The sequence below is a fragment of the Channa argus genome, chromosome 8, assembly GCF_033026475.1.
Source record: "Channa argus isolate prfri chromosome 8, Channa argus male v1.0, whole genome shotgun sequence".
NCBI classification, from domain to species: Eukaryota; Metazoa; Chordata; class Actinopteri; order Anabantiformes; family Channidae; genus Channa; species Channa argus.
The window spans coordinates 6,630,764-6,647,451 of NC_090204.1; the positions used below are offsets into that span (position 1 = coordinate 6,630,764).

General features: G+C 39.5%; 2 protein-coding genes across 3 annotated transcripts; one reads left to right on the forward strand and one right to left on the reverse strand.

The window, feature by feature from the left end:
• Nucleotides 1–217: 217 nt before the first annotated feature.
• Nucleotides 218–10,228, reverse strand: uap1 (UDP-N-acetylglucosamine pyrophosphorylase 1). Of its 2 annotated transcripts, XM_067514276.1 has the most exons (11): nucleotides 10,090–10,228; nucleotides 8,981–9,292; nucleotides 7,519–7,723; nucleotides 6,470–6,645; nucleotides 6,215–6,387; nucleotides 4,285–4,478; nucleotides 4,026–4,166; nucleotides 2,359–2,547; nucleotides 2,073–2,114; nucleotides 1,049–1,115; nucleotides 218–926 (listed from the first exon to the last, which is right to left on the reverse strand). In XM_067514276.1, the coding sequence occupies exons 2-11, from the start codon at nucleotides 9,261–9,263 to the stop codon at nucleotides 834–836; spliced, it is 1,563 nt and encodes a 520-aa protein (XP_067370377.1). In that variant the 5' UTR covers nucleotides 9,264–9,292; nucleotides 10,090–10,228; the 3' UTR covers nucleotides 218–833. The 2 variants fall into 2 exon arrangements, with proteins under 2 accessions (XP_067370377.1, XP_067370378.1); XM_067514277.1 differs by lacking the exon at nucleotides 2,073–2,114.
• An 899-nt stretch (nucleotides 10,229–11,127) lies between these two features.
• ubxn6 (UBX domain protein 6) lies at nucleotides 11,128–16,647 on the forward strand. Its single transcript, XM_067514278.1, has 11 exons — nucleotides 11,128–11,330; nucleotides 12,038–12,195; nucleotides 12,755–12,819; nucleotides 12,922–13,050; nucleotides 13,188–13,285; nucleotides 13,444–13,519; nucleotides 13,651–13,735; nucleotides 13,861–14,080; nucleotides 14,336–14,466; nucleotides 14,602–14,750; nucleotides 14,904–16,647. The coding sequence occupies exons 1-11, from the start codon at nucleotides 11,248–11,250 to the stop codon at nucleotides 15,027–15,029; spliced, it is 1,320 nt and encodes a 439-aa protein (XP_067370379.1). The 5' UTR covers nucleotides 11,128–11,247; the 3' UTR covers nucleotides 15,030–16,647.
• The last annotated feature ends 41 nt before the right edge of the window (nucleotides 16,648–16,688 follow it).

The window sequence follows — 16,688 nt, forward strand, 5'->3', positions numbered from 1 at the left end:
GAGCCACAAAGAATATTTCCTGAATAGCTGCAGCACTGTTGCATGCTCTGGCGCATCTTAAACATAAACCATGTGCTGGAAAGTCTGATTCATGACACCAGTGTCTATAATGCAAGAAACACATCCTGCAGACACGGGGAGTGAAACTAATGCATCGACATATTGTACACTATAGAAAACATGTCAATACTTACAACACATGCACACACACACACTATTTCCATGTAGGAAGTTTCTTTAATAAAGTTCATAGAAATCACAGCTTCTCCCAGTGCTGAATGATATATAATCTTCAATGATTATAAGCAGAAAAAAGCAGATATTATAAATACCCCCCACAGTCCGTACCATGTACCTCGATTACATGCTAGTGAGAAACATCTTTTCGATCATTTTATCTCAGCTCAATGTTGTATAAAATCACCAGGTAAAATGAGTAGATGGTCGTTCCCACCTATAAAGCATCTATCACTACATAAAAAAATAAGTCTCATAAGCAAAATAAATAGATGCACCTGAAAACTGCTTCATCCAGTCAGTACAACAATGATTTTGTCCTTCATCTCATGCTGAGTTCAAATACTAAACAAAATATGAATAACTATGAATGACACTAACATACAACAAAGCTTAGTGCTGACAAGTAAATGATACACTTCATCTTGCTGGTTCATTCACTTTGGATAGAACACCCTCTTTCATGAACACAGGCACGTTACATTTGTTATTGCACAGCGATGATATCACAGTTTGTCTCTGCAAATGTTGAGAGACAAAGGGATGGTGGTCTTTGGATCATCTCTTTTCCTCTTCGTCTCCCTTTCCTTCATTGTCTAAACTCCATTCTTCACCAGCTCGTGGACTCCGTGCTCATCGATCATTAGGGTTGGATGAAACTCGCGTCCCTTCACAAACTCCTCCAAACCCTTTAAGACAAACACACACCATCGAGACACTGTTAGTGGGTGAACAGATTACTTTAGGTGGACAGTGGGACCACAACAACATCTGCAGTCTGTATTTCATATTTTTGGTCTTGCCTCCTTACCTCTCCCCCATAGGACACCAGCGGTGAAATCTCACATTTGATTGGCAGGTCTGTTCCATCCTTCAGGCTGTGTTGGAAAGGACAAATTCAGGGAAGATCAGAAGAAAAGAAAGTCTGTAGACACTGCAGCTGAAAGAATCAGCTGTGAAACCTTGCCACAGATGTTCTTTGACTTCAACGTGTGATTAGAGTTCAAAAGCAGAGAATCAACACTTCGTCATTATTAAACATAACCAGTGATTAGTCCTCTGACCTGTAACAGTGTTCCTCTAGAAGAAAACAGGTAAATGACAGGTAATGTGTATGTATCTCCACCCAGTGCTTCTTAAAAACTGGTAGAACTTTGCACCACATTGCCATCATTAAACTTGTTTACTTCTAGATAATCATTATAGGCAATAATCACTAGTCACACATTAGGTGTTTCAGGTGTTCTGCTGAGCAACTGCCCACACAAGCTGTAGGATGAGAATTGAGGAAAAAGCTAAACGATTAAAGAAGAAGCATACCCTTTAAAGCCCTAATACAATTCATAGGTGTCATGAATGTTACCAAAGCACATGCTCATTTATTCAGGTCAACTAGCAAGCAGTAAACAGCTGCCCTATTTCTAACTGTTTAGCCCACAGATCATCTTTTGCAGACTTGTTGCTATTTGCCAGAAATAGTGACTGATGCCCATTTCCCCAGCATGCCACATTTTTTGTGTATTAGTAGCAACCATCCGAAGGGAAAGTGATCTGTCAACAGGTCATTAAGATTGTACATCATCTGACCAGGACCCTAGAAGGACTGCATTAACAGTTGTCTAAACTGATCCTCACCATCTCTTCCTTCATCGCAACTGACTGTAAAGAGACAGAAAAACCACAGCCAACTGGTTTTTGTCCTTGCAGTGGCAATAAAGGAAATGAGATATCAAGAATCAGAGCTAATGTTATATAGTATTAACACAACTGAGCAAGAAGGAAAGAAAGCTAAAAGCCCCATCACCATGCACTCGATACTCCAGGGGGATAATTACTTTCTGTTGTCATCATCTGTGACACTGCCTGCCGCTCCGTCTCTGAAAATATTTCACGGGACACACAGGAGCAAGACCAACCATGAGAAAAGGGGAGGTGAGAGTGTGAGGCTAAAATAAATTAATGTGTACAATACAAACAAACAAAAAAGCTAATGCATTGAGCTTGTAAATAAAGTTGAGTGTTGGGAAGGTGGGAATGACAACATGGAACCCATTTGTGTTTTCATGCACATGGAGTGTGTTTGACTTGTGACGTGAAGTGACATGCATGATGCTGTGTCACCTTGGTATGGCCGGCACACGTCTGCCATTCTCGTCGATAAAGTGACCCCCAGCGTTGAGCACCCAGCGATGATGAAGTGACATGAGGGCATGTCTGGCTGTGGTGGGTGTGTCCTTTCCATCCTGACTGTCTGCATTCTTGAGCGGGGAAAACTCGTCCTCCCTCAGCACCTCATACACAACAAAGGTCCTGTTGAACACACATGGTCACATCAGCACAAAGTCAAACGCATTAAAAAGACATGTGTAATATATATTAATTTAAAAAAAATCTTCAGTTCAAGCAGTGAGGAGGTATATAAGACCTTAGTGTTTCATTCTTTGTTGTATAACTTTAAATTAAGCATCATTGCATTTTATGCTAACATGCGATAATTGGCACTAAAGCACAGCTTGGGTTGATATAATTCTCATCAATTGTGCATATTGTATTGGCCATTTCAAAATTTCTACCTGACAAATTCAGAAGTTGGGGGGTCTGTAAAGTTATTACAACTTATCCTTAAAGCTACAAAATGCAATGTAAGCTAGCAGTAGCATGAAACTCAGGATCAATTGTCCCTGTTCTCTGCCTTATCGTTTATGCTCTGTCACACTCAGCACAGCCCATCAGATATTACTCATTATCAAATCATAGTTAATAAATTCATAATTTGTTCATTCATTGATCCGAAATTGTTGTTTTTCTCTAATTGGGGGCCTGGTGGAACAGTGGCAGAGCATTGCAGAAGGCCACGGGTTCAAATCCCACCCCACCAGGTGTGGCCCAGCCCAACCACCACGCCGGCCCTTGGATAAAATGGGAGGGTTGAGGAGTAAAAACTCCTGCCAAATAGACGTGCGGTACACGTTCCGCTGTGGTGCCCCCTGAAGGGACAAGCCGAAATCCTTTGATCTTATTTGTTGCTTTTGTCTAATTGCAGAACAGCACTGGCACCCTGCACAATACACAAAAATCACCTGAAGAGCCACAAATGATGCATTACATAGTAGAACCAACATAACACACAACAGATGATGAGAGCCACCAATCAGTACTGAGAAAGAACATGAACCCAACAATAGGCCCATTTAAAAATCCAACTGCAAAGCGAGTCAGCTCATCTGGATTCTTCTAGAACTGCCAGTTCAGGCAAAAGTGTAATCTATTTCCTTAGCAAAACCAAAATTAAATTATCGCCCTTTCTAACTTTGAAAAATAGTGAATAAACCTTGTGGGTAGCTGGACATGTCGGCAGTGTTTTTCCATCCGTCAATCATTACCGGAATCCTTTCATTAGATGTGAAGTTCTATTAGTTGTGGCATGTCTCAGAACTGATGTCATGTAACACTGGAGGAGGTAGAATGAGCAAACAGCTCATAAACCTCCATCCTCCTGCTAGGGCTTGGCAGGGCTGGTCTGCTGGACCAGACCCCGGAGCTATGACATTACTAGTGGGGGTGGGGGTGATGGATTGAAACTGGAGGTTTGTTCGTGCATGAAAGAACAGATCAAAGACCTGTCAAACACTGGGTTTGGGGGCCGGCCAGAAGAACATACGCAAACCAGTCGCCTCTCAAAAGAAGCATGAAATATTCATTGTATTCTTATTATTTTAAGCCTTTTTAGCTTGAGGTAAGACGCTGCTGACACTCCCTCACATACACAAACTCACACTGCAACTCACTTGGCAAACTGGAAGATGTCAAAGACAAACTTTTCCATTTTAATCCCATTTGGTTTTTCTGGTTTGATTAGTTGACCCTGAGCGCCCACATATGGGATCTTCTTCTGTGCCACATGGTGCAGCAGCTTTGGCTCATACTTTCTGAGAGAGGAAAGAGAAAACTGCATATTTACTGTTTGATCATTCTGAACCACTCTTCACAACAGATGAACCCACAGCCAAACAATGTGATAGATATCGTTGATTGAGCATGTCTTACTTTACAATATCTTTGAGGAAAGAATAGCTGAAGAAGTGGTTGGCCACATTTCCGGCATTAAACATCAACCGACCATCAGCGCTGCGCTTTTCCGCTGTTGCCAGGGTGATCTCGCTGTACTCCACCACCTGATAACGGCCATCCACTTTACAGACCACCCCCACTGCCTCTGTTGGATTGGTTTTCTCCACCACCTGAAAAATGTATGTTATAAGAAAATCTTTGGGACGTCTTTCAAGGAGAAGAACTGAGGGTTTTGATTTAAACAACACCCAACAAAACCTTTGTAATAATGACAGACATGATTAGAAGCGGGGATAACTGCTCACAAATAATAAATTGCTCTTTTAAAATTTCCACTTCATACAGCCAGCAAGCTAATGCCTTTAGTGAAGGAAAAAACCCTCTTCCCATCTGTTAGTTCCTAATGACAGAGTGGAGATCTAATGAGGGGTTGGTAAGTGGGGTGGGGTGAGAGGTAGGAGGGGGCAGTGAAGCCACATGAACTGTATTCAAGCTTAGTAATTTATGATGGGCGGCTGGGGCTCTGCTCCGATTTGATCCTTCCATCTCTGCTCCACCACACAGCTCATAATGTCGAACATCTATTCTGTTAGCCAGAAAACATCACAGTAGTATCTTACACAAACATGTGAATGTATGATTTTAAAGTAGATGGAAAAGCTGTGATGAAATCCAACAGGAAACTTGATAATATACTTGGTTAAGTTGCTGCAGTGTATTTCAAAACTTGGCTTGGAAAACTTGACACAAATGCTTTAGCAACAATTACTCACATTTACTCAGTAAGTTTACAGCAGAGGAACATCCTCAAAAACACTGAAAGGCCAAATAACATTTTAATAACTAATCAATGAGTCACTTTTAGATTCACACCAAGGACTTTTTGCAATATCAACTGCGTTTTAATCTCTTTTTTGTTTAAATTAGGACACGTCACTTCTGTTTATTTTTAGATCCTTCACGTCATTGTGTGGGATTCACCTAGCTGGTAATATGTTTAGTCCCAGTGACCAAGTAATTGCAGTTGTGCCTTTCCGCTAAAATACTAATATATGTCTCTGTCATACATATTTATATATTGACACTACAATACAATTAGAGAACAATGAAGCTCTTTCATTTTCACGTCAATTTGTATGTGGCATCATATCAGAAATCCTCCATGTGCTTTGGAAGGTTTTGTAAACTGTACAGCAAGGGGCACGCTTGAATTTGGAAAAACCTGACCAAGTACTTCTGTTGTATAAAACTGCTCTCTGAGCTTTTACTGTAACTCTATTTAATGCTGTTTTTAAATCTATGTCAGAAGCAAGATATCATGTGTGATTACACTTGTTAATCTTTGTAAATTTTCTTTTATTTTCTATAATTTCTCTACTCACGAATTGCATCCAAACTGTTTATTTCATATACAAAAATGACATGGCTATGATATTCTACTTGGAAAACAGTTTCCAGTCCAGTTAACTGCTGTGCACTGAAAAACCTTTTCCCTTCTCAAAATAAAAATACACACTGTGCAAAAAAGCTGTTTAGGAAAAAGTTGCATCTTCTCATAACACTTGTGTTATCTGAGACCATGTAGGAAAATTCTGGACTCAATCCTCAAATTTCCTAGAAAGCTATAATGAATTTTTTTGCTTAGCAAAACTACAGGAGGAAACTAAGTGTCATTTATCCCCACCCAGTGGTTTGTTAGGGAGCTGCAGTTAAATTATTGTGACAACAAATCACACATTTCAGTTCAAGACAGCCACAATCTACAAATGAACTGCTCCACATATGTAACTCTTTATCACCTCCTAGAAGAAATACTAACCAGGCACACTGATTAACATATCAATTTCACTAGTGAAATCAAATCCTTAAGAGACAGGAGACAGCAAAAGCAGGAGGTTTGACCAACCTTAGCTCCACAGTCTGCCCCCTTCTGCACACAGAAACCAACAAAGGAGGGATCTGCCACTTTGACCAGGATGTTATCTACACAATACACATGGATGAACCCAATCCCTCTGTTCTCCATGTCTTCCAAGATACCCTGATTTCCTAGAGCTCTGTAAAGGCCCCCGTTCCCATCTGAAACACAGACATATTTGGTAGTATAGCACAAACTTATCAATAAACAGAAAACAAGATTGTGCAGAGCCATTGTGCTTACCAGGGGCCATGGAGAGCTTTCCTTTGTCCTCCAGAATGATCTTGCCACTGTAATCCATGGCTGGTAGCATCCCCTGCTGAAAAAAGATGACGCTGCCCTTGTCCAAGCCAAAGTAATTATGTCGTAAGAAGAAGTCCTTTGTGGATTCCATAGTTCTACCGCTGGTCATGATGTACCTGAAAGCAACACGATAAAAAAATTGGAACTGGTAATTACGTTTTATCACATTTATAATAACAAGAAATATAAAACAGGTAGCTGAGTAAGCATAGGAAACCCTTCCAGCTAAAAAAATAATCTGACATTTTGAAATGCTGTAGAAAACATCTTTAATGACTATTCAAATAAATTAGATATAAAATAAAGCTGGTATTATCCCTAGGCAGACATTTACAGAGGTTATATTTATAAGACAATAAGGTAGTAACAACGTCTTTATGGAATCAGATGTGCTCAGGATTATGTCATTCTGCAGTTTTGATCATAATCTCCAGCAACTGTTAAACCCAACAACACTACTGTAACATCCCTGCTTCTTTTCTAGTAACTTTGCACGCTCAGCAAACTCACTCCCAATATTCAAAAACTCTTCTGCATCTTCCTATGCACTTAAATCGTTAAAAAAAAAGACTATAAATGAATAAAATAAATCCTGTAAATTACTAAATCTAAATGTAAATGTAAACTTCCTTGTTTCCTGTGATGGTCATTAATTTGACCCAGCTGGTCTATTCTTAAGCATAACTAGGACCTGTGGTTATGAATCTAGTTTGCAAGTTATTATATACACTAGGCTAGAATTACGGCATTTTAATACAACATTCTTGGAATAAATTCTCACTTAATGAAGGATAGTGTCTGACCGCACTAGTATTTGGCTTGGTGTCCCCAATGAACTGCAAAATGTACGGAGTTCTGATTACCAAAAAAGACACAGTTTTGATAGCTTAGGTCTGTTTATATTTATCAAATAAAGCAACAGCTGAAAAGCAAGTAAAATGCTTGACCTTTTTCTTCTTAAATAAATAAAGCATAACAAGTTGTCTTACCAGGGAATACAGCACTTGATTTTGTGTTTCTGCTCAGCCAGCTGTTGTAGCTTCAGAATACGTTCAGCCTGGATCTGAAATAAGGTTTTGTGGGAAGGCAGCCCAACATCATACATCCCTTTAGGATAAGAGACCCCCAGTCTGGTTCCCTGGCCCCCAGCTAGCAGCAGAACTGCTACTTTGCTCTCAGAGATGCAGCGGAGACCTAAAAGGGGAACAGAGCAGACCCATTTGTCAGAAGCAACGATATGTGTCCTATAGTGTGTTTCAGACAAGCCCTAGACAATCTCAATTTACTAGAACAAGATCTAATCTCTTGTGATGGTTGCAGTGAGTTTTTGCCTTTGTAACAACATCTCAGATAAACAATTGTAAACCTTGTTAATAACATTAATTTGCCCAACATTTTATGACTAAAGGACTTTGGCAGTGTGACATATTATATAAGCCTGAACTGAAATTGTACTTTATTGTGTTTCACTGGCTTATAATGGTTTCAGTTTATCTAACATAAACTGCTGCTACGTGACTTGATCTTGATCTACTTATGGGTGGCAAAAAGACAAGGTTTATATCAGTGGACTGGGTGGGCCTGCTAGACTTTGACTACTCTTCCAAATCTGTAAAACACACACACACACACACACACACACACACACACACACACACACACACACACACACACACACACACACTTGTCTCAACGGGGTGACCTCATGGTTAAGGTTCAAGCAACAACTCTATTTACGCCAAGCCCAAATCAACACCAGATGCTCCATCTATGCCTAATAAACAATGTAATGACTCACATTTGAAATCTGTGCAGGAGAATACGATTGTGGAGGCACAGGGAGTTTCTTATTTTACTTAACTTTGACAACTTTGATTAGCTCATACATAAAAATGCTGCTTTTGTGATAGTACTTCTGGAAAAATTAATAACACAAGTCATGAGAACAGGATTCCCGCTAACATCTTAATATCACAGCATCTGGTTATCATGTGATGTTTTAATCCCTTTAGGCTTACCAGCATGATAGCAGGAAGTCATTCCCCTCCTTTACCTGTAAGCTATCACATTGTATTTGAGACTTTGTCAGCAACAAAAGTTCATAGCTAGGCTGCTGTCTTTCCAGAGGATATTGTGCCTAGCGTAGATAGGATTTGTTAAACCACTGTTTATTGCTCACACATTATCTCCAACCATAAGGGACTGCAATCAATCTTATAAAATCAAATACTGTCAAAGAAAGTGACTCTCTTGTAGCATGTTGTAGTAAACATGTGTCGGGATGAGCACTCTGACCAGTCTGAGACTACACATCTCAATAAAAAGAGTGAGTTGTGTGTTCTAGCTTTTGTCAATTATGGCCAGCATAAAATGTAAGCCTATGCTAACCACTGTCCCCAAGAACAATAAAACCACCAGATGGTATTAATGTTCTTTTTTGATAGCGCTCACCTGCTTGCTCCCAGTCTTTGAGACTCTCCCTGTCCCTTGTCACGCTCCCCAGCACCTCCCGGGGAACTGGCTCCATGCGGTTGTCCATCTTCTCGTTTTTGCTGCTGCTGGATGTTTCCATGGCACTCTTAAAGAATCCATTGATCTCCTGAAAGTCCATTTCCTGCAGATTGAGGGTCAAGTCAGCCTGCTCCTCAGGGCTCAGTTCGCTCCAAAACTGCAGGAGGTGGGACTGACCAGCTTCAGCCAACCTCTGAGCAAGTCTGTTGGCGTTTGGTTCCATGATCAGGAGTTGTGATTAACTCTGCCACACTGAAACACGAAGGAGGAACATAGGATGAGTGGTAAGCAGAGTCATACCTACAACTGGGGACACAGGTTTGCTTATAATAAAAGGAATGTGGTACTCCCAACAGAGAATAATGTAGGGAAATAAAGGCTACAGAATTTGGTTTGGTCAAAATACTTTTGCTGGGTGGAGTTCTGGTGAAACCTGGACTTATGACCTCACTTGCTACTGCCGGTGAAACGAGCACAACAGGTGACATTGCAATGCAAACTCACCTATATCCTGTTTAGGTATTGTGGGTAAAATCTGTCAGTCAGTAATAACTACTGGAATTCTTAGTTAATTACTCTACACTAAGCATACTGCCCGAGCAGGAAATCATAGCTTTACAACCAAAAGGACTTCTAGCAATTTTAATGGAATGTTAAGGTTACAGTGCCCAATTGCGATATAATTCTCATTTGAAATGTTCATTCATTCTCTCTATTTCACGCTTTCATCAGGATGCGGGAAGCGTTCATTTTAAACATTCTATACTCGAAGCTTTTACTAACAGAAAAACACCGAAAGCAGAGTATCCTCGCGTTGTTCGTAGTGGACATAAATTCCGAATTAGCACAAGTGTAACGAAACTGCTGCTGGTAACTGCAGAGAAAACGACTACTGTGCTGTGTAACGTAAAATTACATGTTTCAAGCACTGTGGTTACCCGCCCTCCCAAGCAAGAACAGCACACAGCCGAGCAGCTACTCAGTTAACTGTGGAGCAAACACACAGCCCAAAGAAAAATAAAAGATATGAATGAATATTCAGTTCTCACCTCACACAAGATCTCCTGCTGGGTTTAAGATCAATAATGCGGCTGTGTAATGTCGCGGACTGGGTACAAGTCCTACCACCCGGTCTACACCTACTGCTACGTCACGTTTGACGTGGCACTATCCGCCGTGCCGCTTTCAGTGCTCCTCGTAAATGTAAGCACTCCTGATGACGAGTTGAAAAGCAGTTGTCAAATAACCTAAATGTCATCATAGAGACGTAAAACATTTACTCCAGAGGAGTTTTGATATTTAATTATGTTTAAGTATTTAATTTTATTTCATTTTACTGTAGTTTAGGCTACTTTTGTACCAATACATTTTCAAAGTAGGCCTAATAATTCCACTTTCTATTCCAGTACACTTATTTGGCAGATGTGGTTAGTTGAAGCAAATCAAAATCAACAATAATATCATAATTTGCATTTATTAGCCTTTAATTTATCAAGTAGATAATGAATGATAAATTAACAAGGGAGATCCGATCCAGCACAAGTATAAAATATAAAAGCACGTTTTTCATAAGTGCTAGTTTACCATTGATTTACAGTTGTTGAAGCATTAATGCCAATATTTCTTTAATGTTGCAGCTCTTAAAAGTGAGGCTAAATATATTAACTTTATATAGTTGGGGACAGCTTGAGATTACCCCGTGTAGTGGACTACAACATACGGTTTGGGCCTTTGAACAGTGGCAATTTCTAATCATCTGCTTCTGCAATCATTTCCTTTAGCTGTAGAACCGCAATGGATGGACAGCAGCTAGTAACCTTAGCTAAGGGACGGAACAAAACAAAACTCTGTCTGCATCAACGGAACTATGGTGATAGAACATTTTGAGGGCACAATATTTGTAGCGTGTTTTGCATTTTTACATACATATACACACAAGCTAATGATAAAGATCTAGATTGATCTAGATCTAAGGTCTGTTAGCTTTATGAATCAAGCTTTTTTTTGAATTTTGCGAACAGTCTCTTAGAAAATTAGTAATAAATCTTCCCTGGCCATAGATGCTTTAATAAAGACAACCACAAGATGGCGAAACGACAATTTACAGGCGAGAGTTTTGTTTTGTTCCGCCCCTTAGCTAAGGTTAGCTAGCTGATTTTAATCTATTTGTGGTTCTATCGCCATATTTTCACTGACAACTGAAGGAAATGAAGAAGTTTTTTGACGATGTTAAGAGAGACTTCAAATTTAAAACGATGGGACCTGGAAAGAAATTAACAGAAGACTCCAGGTAAATAGCGAACTTTCTCAGGTAAAGCTAGCCACACAGCTAGCTGGATAACATTTGACAAATACAGTTAGCGTTAGTTGTTAGCTAGCTGCTGTTGCTTATTAATTTTTGTATGTCGTAAGCTGACTGGAACAGTGCTGATTAGTGGTCTCCACCTTAATTGCTAGGTAGCTTTAAACATTAGATTAATTATAGGATTTACGTTATGTAATACTCAGAACAGTGGGGGACGTCCATCTCATTTCAGGCTTGCTGGAAGTTAATCCTTTAAAAGGCTTATTTAGGAGATGTTTGCGTAACTTAAATGGCCACTTAAATAGCACTTTTATCCAAAGCGCTTTAAAATGTCGATTCCTATTCACACACCAGTGCTTTACAATGTTCATTCATCCATTCACACACACAACGTGCTCACCTGACCCACCTGGAGCAATTTGGGGTTTCCAAGGACACTACAACACGTAGCTGCGACCGAGGATCGAACAAATGACCCTGTGGTCCGTGGACGACTGCCTTACCAACTTAGCTACAGTTAAAAAGACTACCACTCATAACACTTACCAAAACTCGAGCAGCATTAGTGTTAACGTTAGGCTGTTTGGCTTATTTACTTAAAGATGACTCTTATTGTCTGATTATTTGAGGAGGGACAGATCAAAGGCCAGACGTTACATGTCTTCCTACTCTAATAACTAATAACTCTGTAGTACCAAATCTGAGGTGGTGCAGAGCAGCTCCAGTGCCAAGCAGAATCGCCATGCACCCAGTGAAGGGGCCCAGAGGGCTGGAGCTGCAGCGCTGGCCAGGATTGAACAGCAGCAGCGACCAAAGGTCCACACTTCTCAGGATGTCATCAGGAACCAGGGTAAGACACACAAAAATGACATCAGAGCGATTCACCCTGAGTTGTGTCTGATATCATCTCTTCACATCACTGTTACTTTTTGCATAATGGGACTTGGCTTTGCTTTCTCAAAGCTCAGGGGGCTGTGAGGAAGAAAACATAGTTTGATTTGAGTTTATAGACCTGCAAGTGTCTTCTGATCCGGTTGATTTTTGTAATTAGTGTATGTGAGTGCTGTACAGCTATGTAAATTCATATATTCATTTTCACGTTTGGAACTTAGTGGCACCGGCTTAAAAACCTTTTCTTCATGGTCTGAGGTTTTATAAACAGGTGAAATTATCTGGTTTTCCACTTGGCCAGATACATAAAGTGTATTTGACAGTAGAGTATATATTGAGCAGGTGGTATTTAATTGTGTTGATAGATTTTATTTGTTTGAGAGACATTTCAGTTGTCTGTTGTTATCTTTTATAAAGGCTGCATGATTAGAGATTTTTGATCGAGTTGTTTACAGAATAATGTGTTAAAATGCTAAACGTATACATGTAATTGTATGACTTACTGTATCTGCTTGTAGTTAAAAGGGAACTGGAGGCAGAGGCAGCTGCACTGGCTGAAAAAGAGAAGGCAGCTACAGCAGAGGTATGTAACTCTACTACTTTGACATACTGTTGTATTCTTTTATTTAGATTTATTTAACTCACAGTGGTGTGTATCTTGAGTGTTACCAACATTTTTTTCCAGGGATCCAAAGTGCTGGTGAAGGACCCTGCTGTTCTCTCTGTGTCAGGTGTGTATTTCACCTGTCCTCTAACTGGAGCCACTTTAACTAAGAGTGAGAGGGAAGTACACATTAAAGAGGCCATTTTGATGGTACGTCTGAAGATATCATCAGTTGCTCCTGTTCTCAGATCTAATTGGAATGCATTTGCAACATAATGTGATTTGGATCACTTTTAATGTGATCTTGCTGTTGGTGCTAATAAAATGTTCTCTGTTCTTACTGTCAGCGGTTTGAGGAGGATCCAGTTGAGGCTTCTGTTATGATGATTCACACATTTAACAAAGATAGAGAGAAAGTGAAGGCTGCTGTGGACATCATAAGCAAGTAAAACAATTTCCAATTATATACAGCTGTGAAATTGTGTTTAGCTAAGGCTGACTTAAAAATTGTTGTTTTTTGCTTTCACAGTTAATTATTATTATGAAACTAATACTTGAAAGAATCATGTTGTTTTATGTTTTTAATCATCGCTTTGTTAACAGGTATGTGGAAAATATATGTAAGAATCCAACAGAGGAGAAATACAGAAGGATTAAACTCAGCAACAAAGTGTTCCAGGTGTGTGTGTTAAACTGGAGTCTCAGTTGTCCTCCTTAGGACTACTAATATGTATTAGATTTTATTTCTTTTAAAAAGACGGATATAAATAATATTTTTGCATTTTTTTCTCGTAACTTTTTTCATTTCAGGAGAAAGTACGCTCTGTAGAGGGCAGTAGAGAGTTCCTGCAGGCCCTGGGCTTCACAAGTATAATGGTTCCTTTAGAAGGGCAAGGTAAATGGACCTTAGTGATTTTCTTATTGTTAAATCAGAGTCAACAGATGAATTAAGTTAGTTTGCAAATGCATTTTTTCATAAACATTTAGTCATTTATATCATTTACCTTTTGTGGAGAACAGAGGAGGAAGAGGAGTTCCTGGTGTTACCAGAGCAGTGTCCTGATGCCCTGGAGTTGATGAAAGAAAGGAGGGATCGTCTTCAGAGAGGAGAGCCAGTCAGAGCTCAGCTTGACAGACAACCACAAGCTTTCAGACCTTCTCACAATGCCCAGCACTTTGAACTGCCATCAGAATTCTATAATATGACAGCAGAGGAGCTCAAAAAGGAGCAACTGCAGAAGTACAGCACCCTTCTTAATAAATGCTCCAATATAAGTTGTAGGAACTACATTTATAGATGGATGCATTAATACACAAGATATACACTTGCATATGTAGCTTTAGTGAAACATTTGAACAGTAAGTGTGTAGGAGTGGTGTCGGGATTTTTAGCCTTTTTGGCAGTGGTACTATCTTATCACAAATTAATTCCATTGTGAATCCACATTGCTGTGGTTTGTTAGTGTTATAATGGCATCCTGTATTTGTTTCTCAGGAGTGAATTGGTAGAAAAGAATGCTATGCTGCGTACCAAAGCTATGAGGGAGAAAGAGGAGCAGAGGGAGAGAAGGAAATACAACTACACACTGCTCAGGATCAGGTTGCCTGATGGAAACCTGCTACAAGGTAAGAACCGTTTTCTGTCAAATCAAAACATCAGATAATGAGTTTAGTCACAGATATTTCAGAAAACAGTAAAGAATTAGTTGATAGCCCTGTAAGAAATAGTAGTGAGTCATTACAAATTATGTTTGACACCAGGGACATTTTATGCATGGGACCGGCAGCCTGTGCTGTTTGAGTTTGTGCGGGAGTCTCTTGTGGATGGGTGGCAGCCCTTTGAGCTCATTGCACCTGGAGGACAAAAACTACAAGAGTCTGAGGATGTCGCTCTTGCTGAGAGTAACTTGGTAAGTTAAAACAAATGATGTCATGGAAAATGGGTAGCATTAGCTGACATTTTCTTTTTTATGGTCACAAATATATATTTTGAGTTTATCCCAATACACCACATACCTATATTTGGCATGTGCCTATTTTTTATTAATTTTTTTCCCCTTTAGGTCCCTGCAGCTCTCATTAACTTTGCCTGGGATGCAGCTGTGCAGGCAGACATTGCAGCTGCAGGTGGGAAGCGCCCCACCCTCCTCAAACCAGAGTTGCTGTCCACAATTCGGACCCTGAGCTGAACGGACATACTCTATGGTGAACTCTCCCTGCTACCTCCCTCCCTAGCTTACAGGAGTGAAATGTCCCCTTTCAAATGATTAATTGTTGATTAATTGTTTTTTTTCAAAAGCTAACGGAAATCAGTAGCAATCATAGAATGGGGGCAACTTCACCCTAATGTGCTGAGCATACCCATCTCTCCTACCTGTGTGGATAATACAACTGTACAGTGTGTCTCAGCAGCACATTCTGTTTAAAGACGCACTGCTAGCAAGGGCAAGGGCCAAGTTTTGTCTTTTGAAGCACCGTGAATGATTTGTAGTAAACTCACTGTGGCAACGGTTCTAGTTACCCTACAGTAAACCAGTCAGATGTACTTTATGTGGCATGCTCAGAGACCTTGTTTTAACTGTGGCTCTTCCTGGATCTTTCAAGTAAATAGTCCATGTTGTTTAAACTTTAAAAGTTGCATCAACAAAGTGTAAACCTCAGACTGCACAGGCATGTAGAAGAATTCAAGAATAGTGAAGGCATGAAAAAGAGGTATAGGTTATATTAGGTATAATAATATCTCAGTGCTGACAGTATCCCGCTTGGTTTAAAAAGCTGCTGAGTGTCAGTGCATCAGCTTTACTGAAGACTTGAAATGCCTAAAATTGTGTCTGGTAATTTTTGACAATAACTCTATTTTCTCTGTTATCTGATGGTTGACTGGATGTGTGTTTGGCAGTGTTTCTATAAACACAGGTTTATGTTGCTTGTTTTTCCTCTGATCTACAGTGACCTTACACTCCTCGTGTTGTGCAACAGGCTTTTCAGGTTACTTTAAATAGTAAAATGGCAAATGTAGTTTTCTGTGTATAAGCACAAGACCACACCATGTATCAATGTTTTATGGATAGTTGGATGTAAAAAGTCCAAACCTGAGAAAGATATCATTTACAGATAAGCCCCCCAGTAAAGTGTTTTTTCATGTTAGCCATGTGCTGATATGATGGTGATATCTTCTTGTACGTAATTTAGCTTTAAGCAGTTTTCTTGATTAAATTGATGTAAAATGTACACAAGTAAAATTCATACTGCATTGTGCACACTACTTTCAATTCAAGGCTCACTGCTGGAGCTTCATGTAAACAGCCTGCTCTGCCACACAGGCATTATGATTCTGTTCAAACTGGCAGCATAAAGTCCTGTTGATGGTTGTTTAAATTATTATTAGTCTTAGATATTTGTCAAACACATTTCCCTGAGATAAAAAATGTTTCCATACCACATACTTACCTACTAGGTTAGTGGCTCAAATGAGGAATTAAAGGGAAGACTGAAGTTTCTAATCCCTCATTAGTTGCACTCCTGAAACACAAATTATAACTCGAGTATTGTTAAGTATCTGTTTGATTCAGAATGTAACACTAAATACCAGCATTCATAAGCACCATTTCTGAACCTTTGTCTTGTTTAGCCTGTCCACAATTTTCCCTACATGTATTCAACATAAGTGTTAATATATCTACATTGTAAACATACTGAAATAATTTGTACACAACTGATGTCCAGTTGTTTTGAGATATGTTCTGTTGCTTTTAAACCTGCCTAAAATAAATATTGCTTGCATTGCAGCTTATCTTTTAAACAGAATTATGAGGCATGTGTTTAACTTTATTCTTTTTATATATGTA

Bases quoted from the DNA above. Each gene is read 5' to 3' on its own strand.
- uap1 (XM_067514276.1), bottom strand. From the start codon at position 9,263: ATGGAACCAAACGCCAACAGACTTGCTCAGAGGTTGGCTGAAGCTGGT. The intron at 7,724-8,980 runs GTGAGCGCTATC...TTCCCCTTTTAG, and splicing joins CAAAGACTGGGAGCAAGCAG to GTCTCCGCTGCATCTCTGAG. The intron at 2,115-2,358 runs GTGACACAGCAT...AAATATTTTCAG, and splicing joins CGTGTGCCGGCCATACCAAG to AGACGGAGCGGCAGGCAGTG.
- ubxn6 (XM_067514278.1), top strand. From the start codon at position 11,248: ATGAAGAAGTTTTTTGACGATGTTAAGAGAGACTTCAAATTTAAAACG. The intron at 12,196-12,754 runs GTAAGACACACA...ATCTGCTTGTAG, and splicing joins GGATGTCATCAGGAACCAGG to TTAAAAGGGAACTGGAGGCA. The intron at 14,751-14,903 runs GTAAGTTAAAAC...TTTCCCCTTTAG, and splicing joins CTCTTGCTGAGAGTAACTTG to GTCCCTGCAGCTCTCATTAA.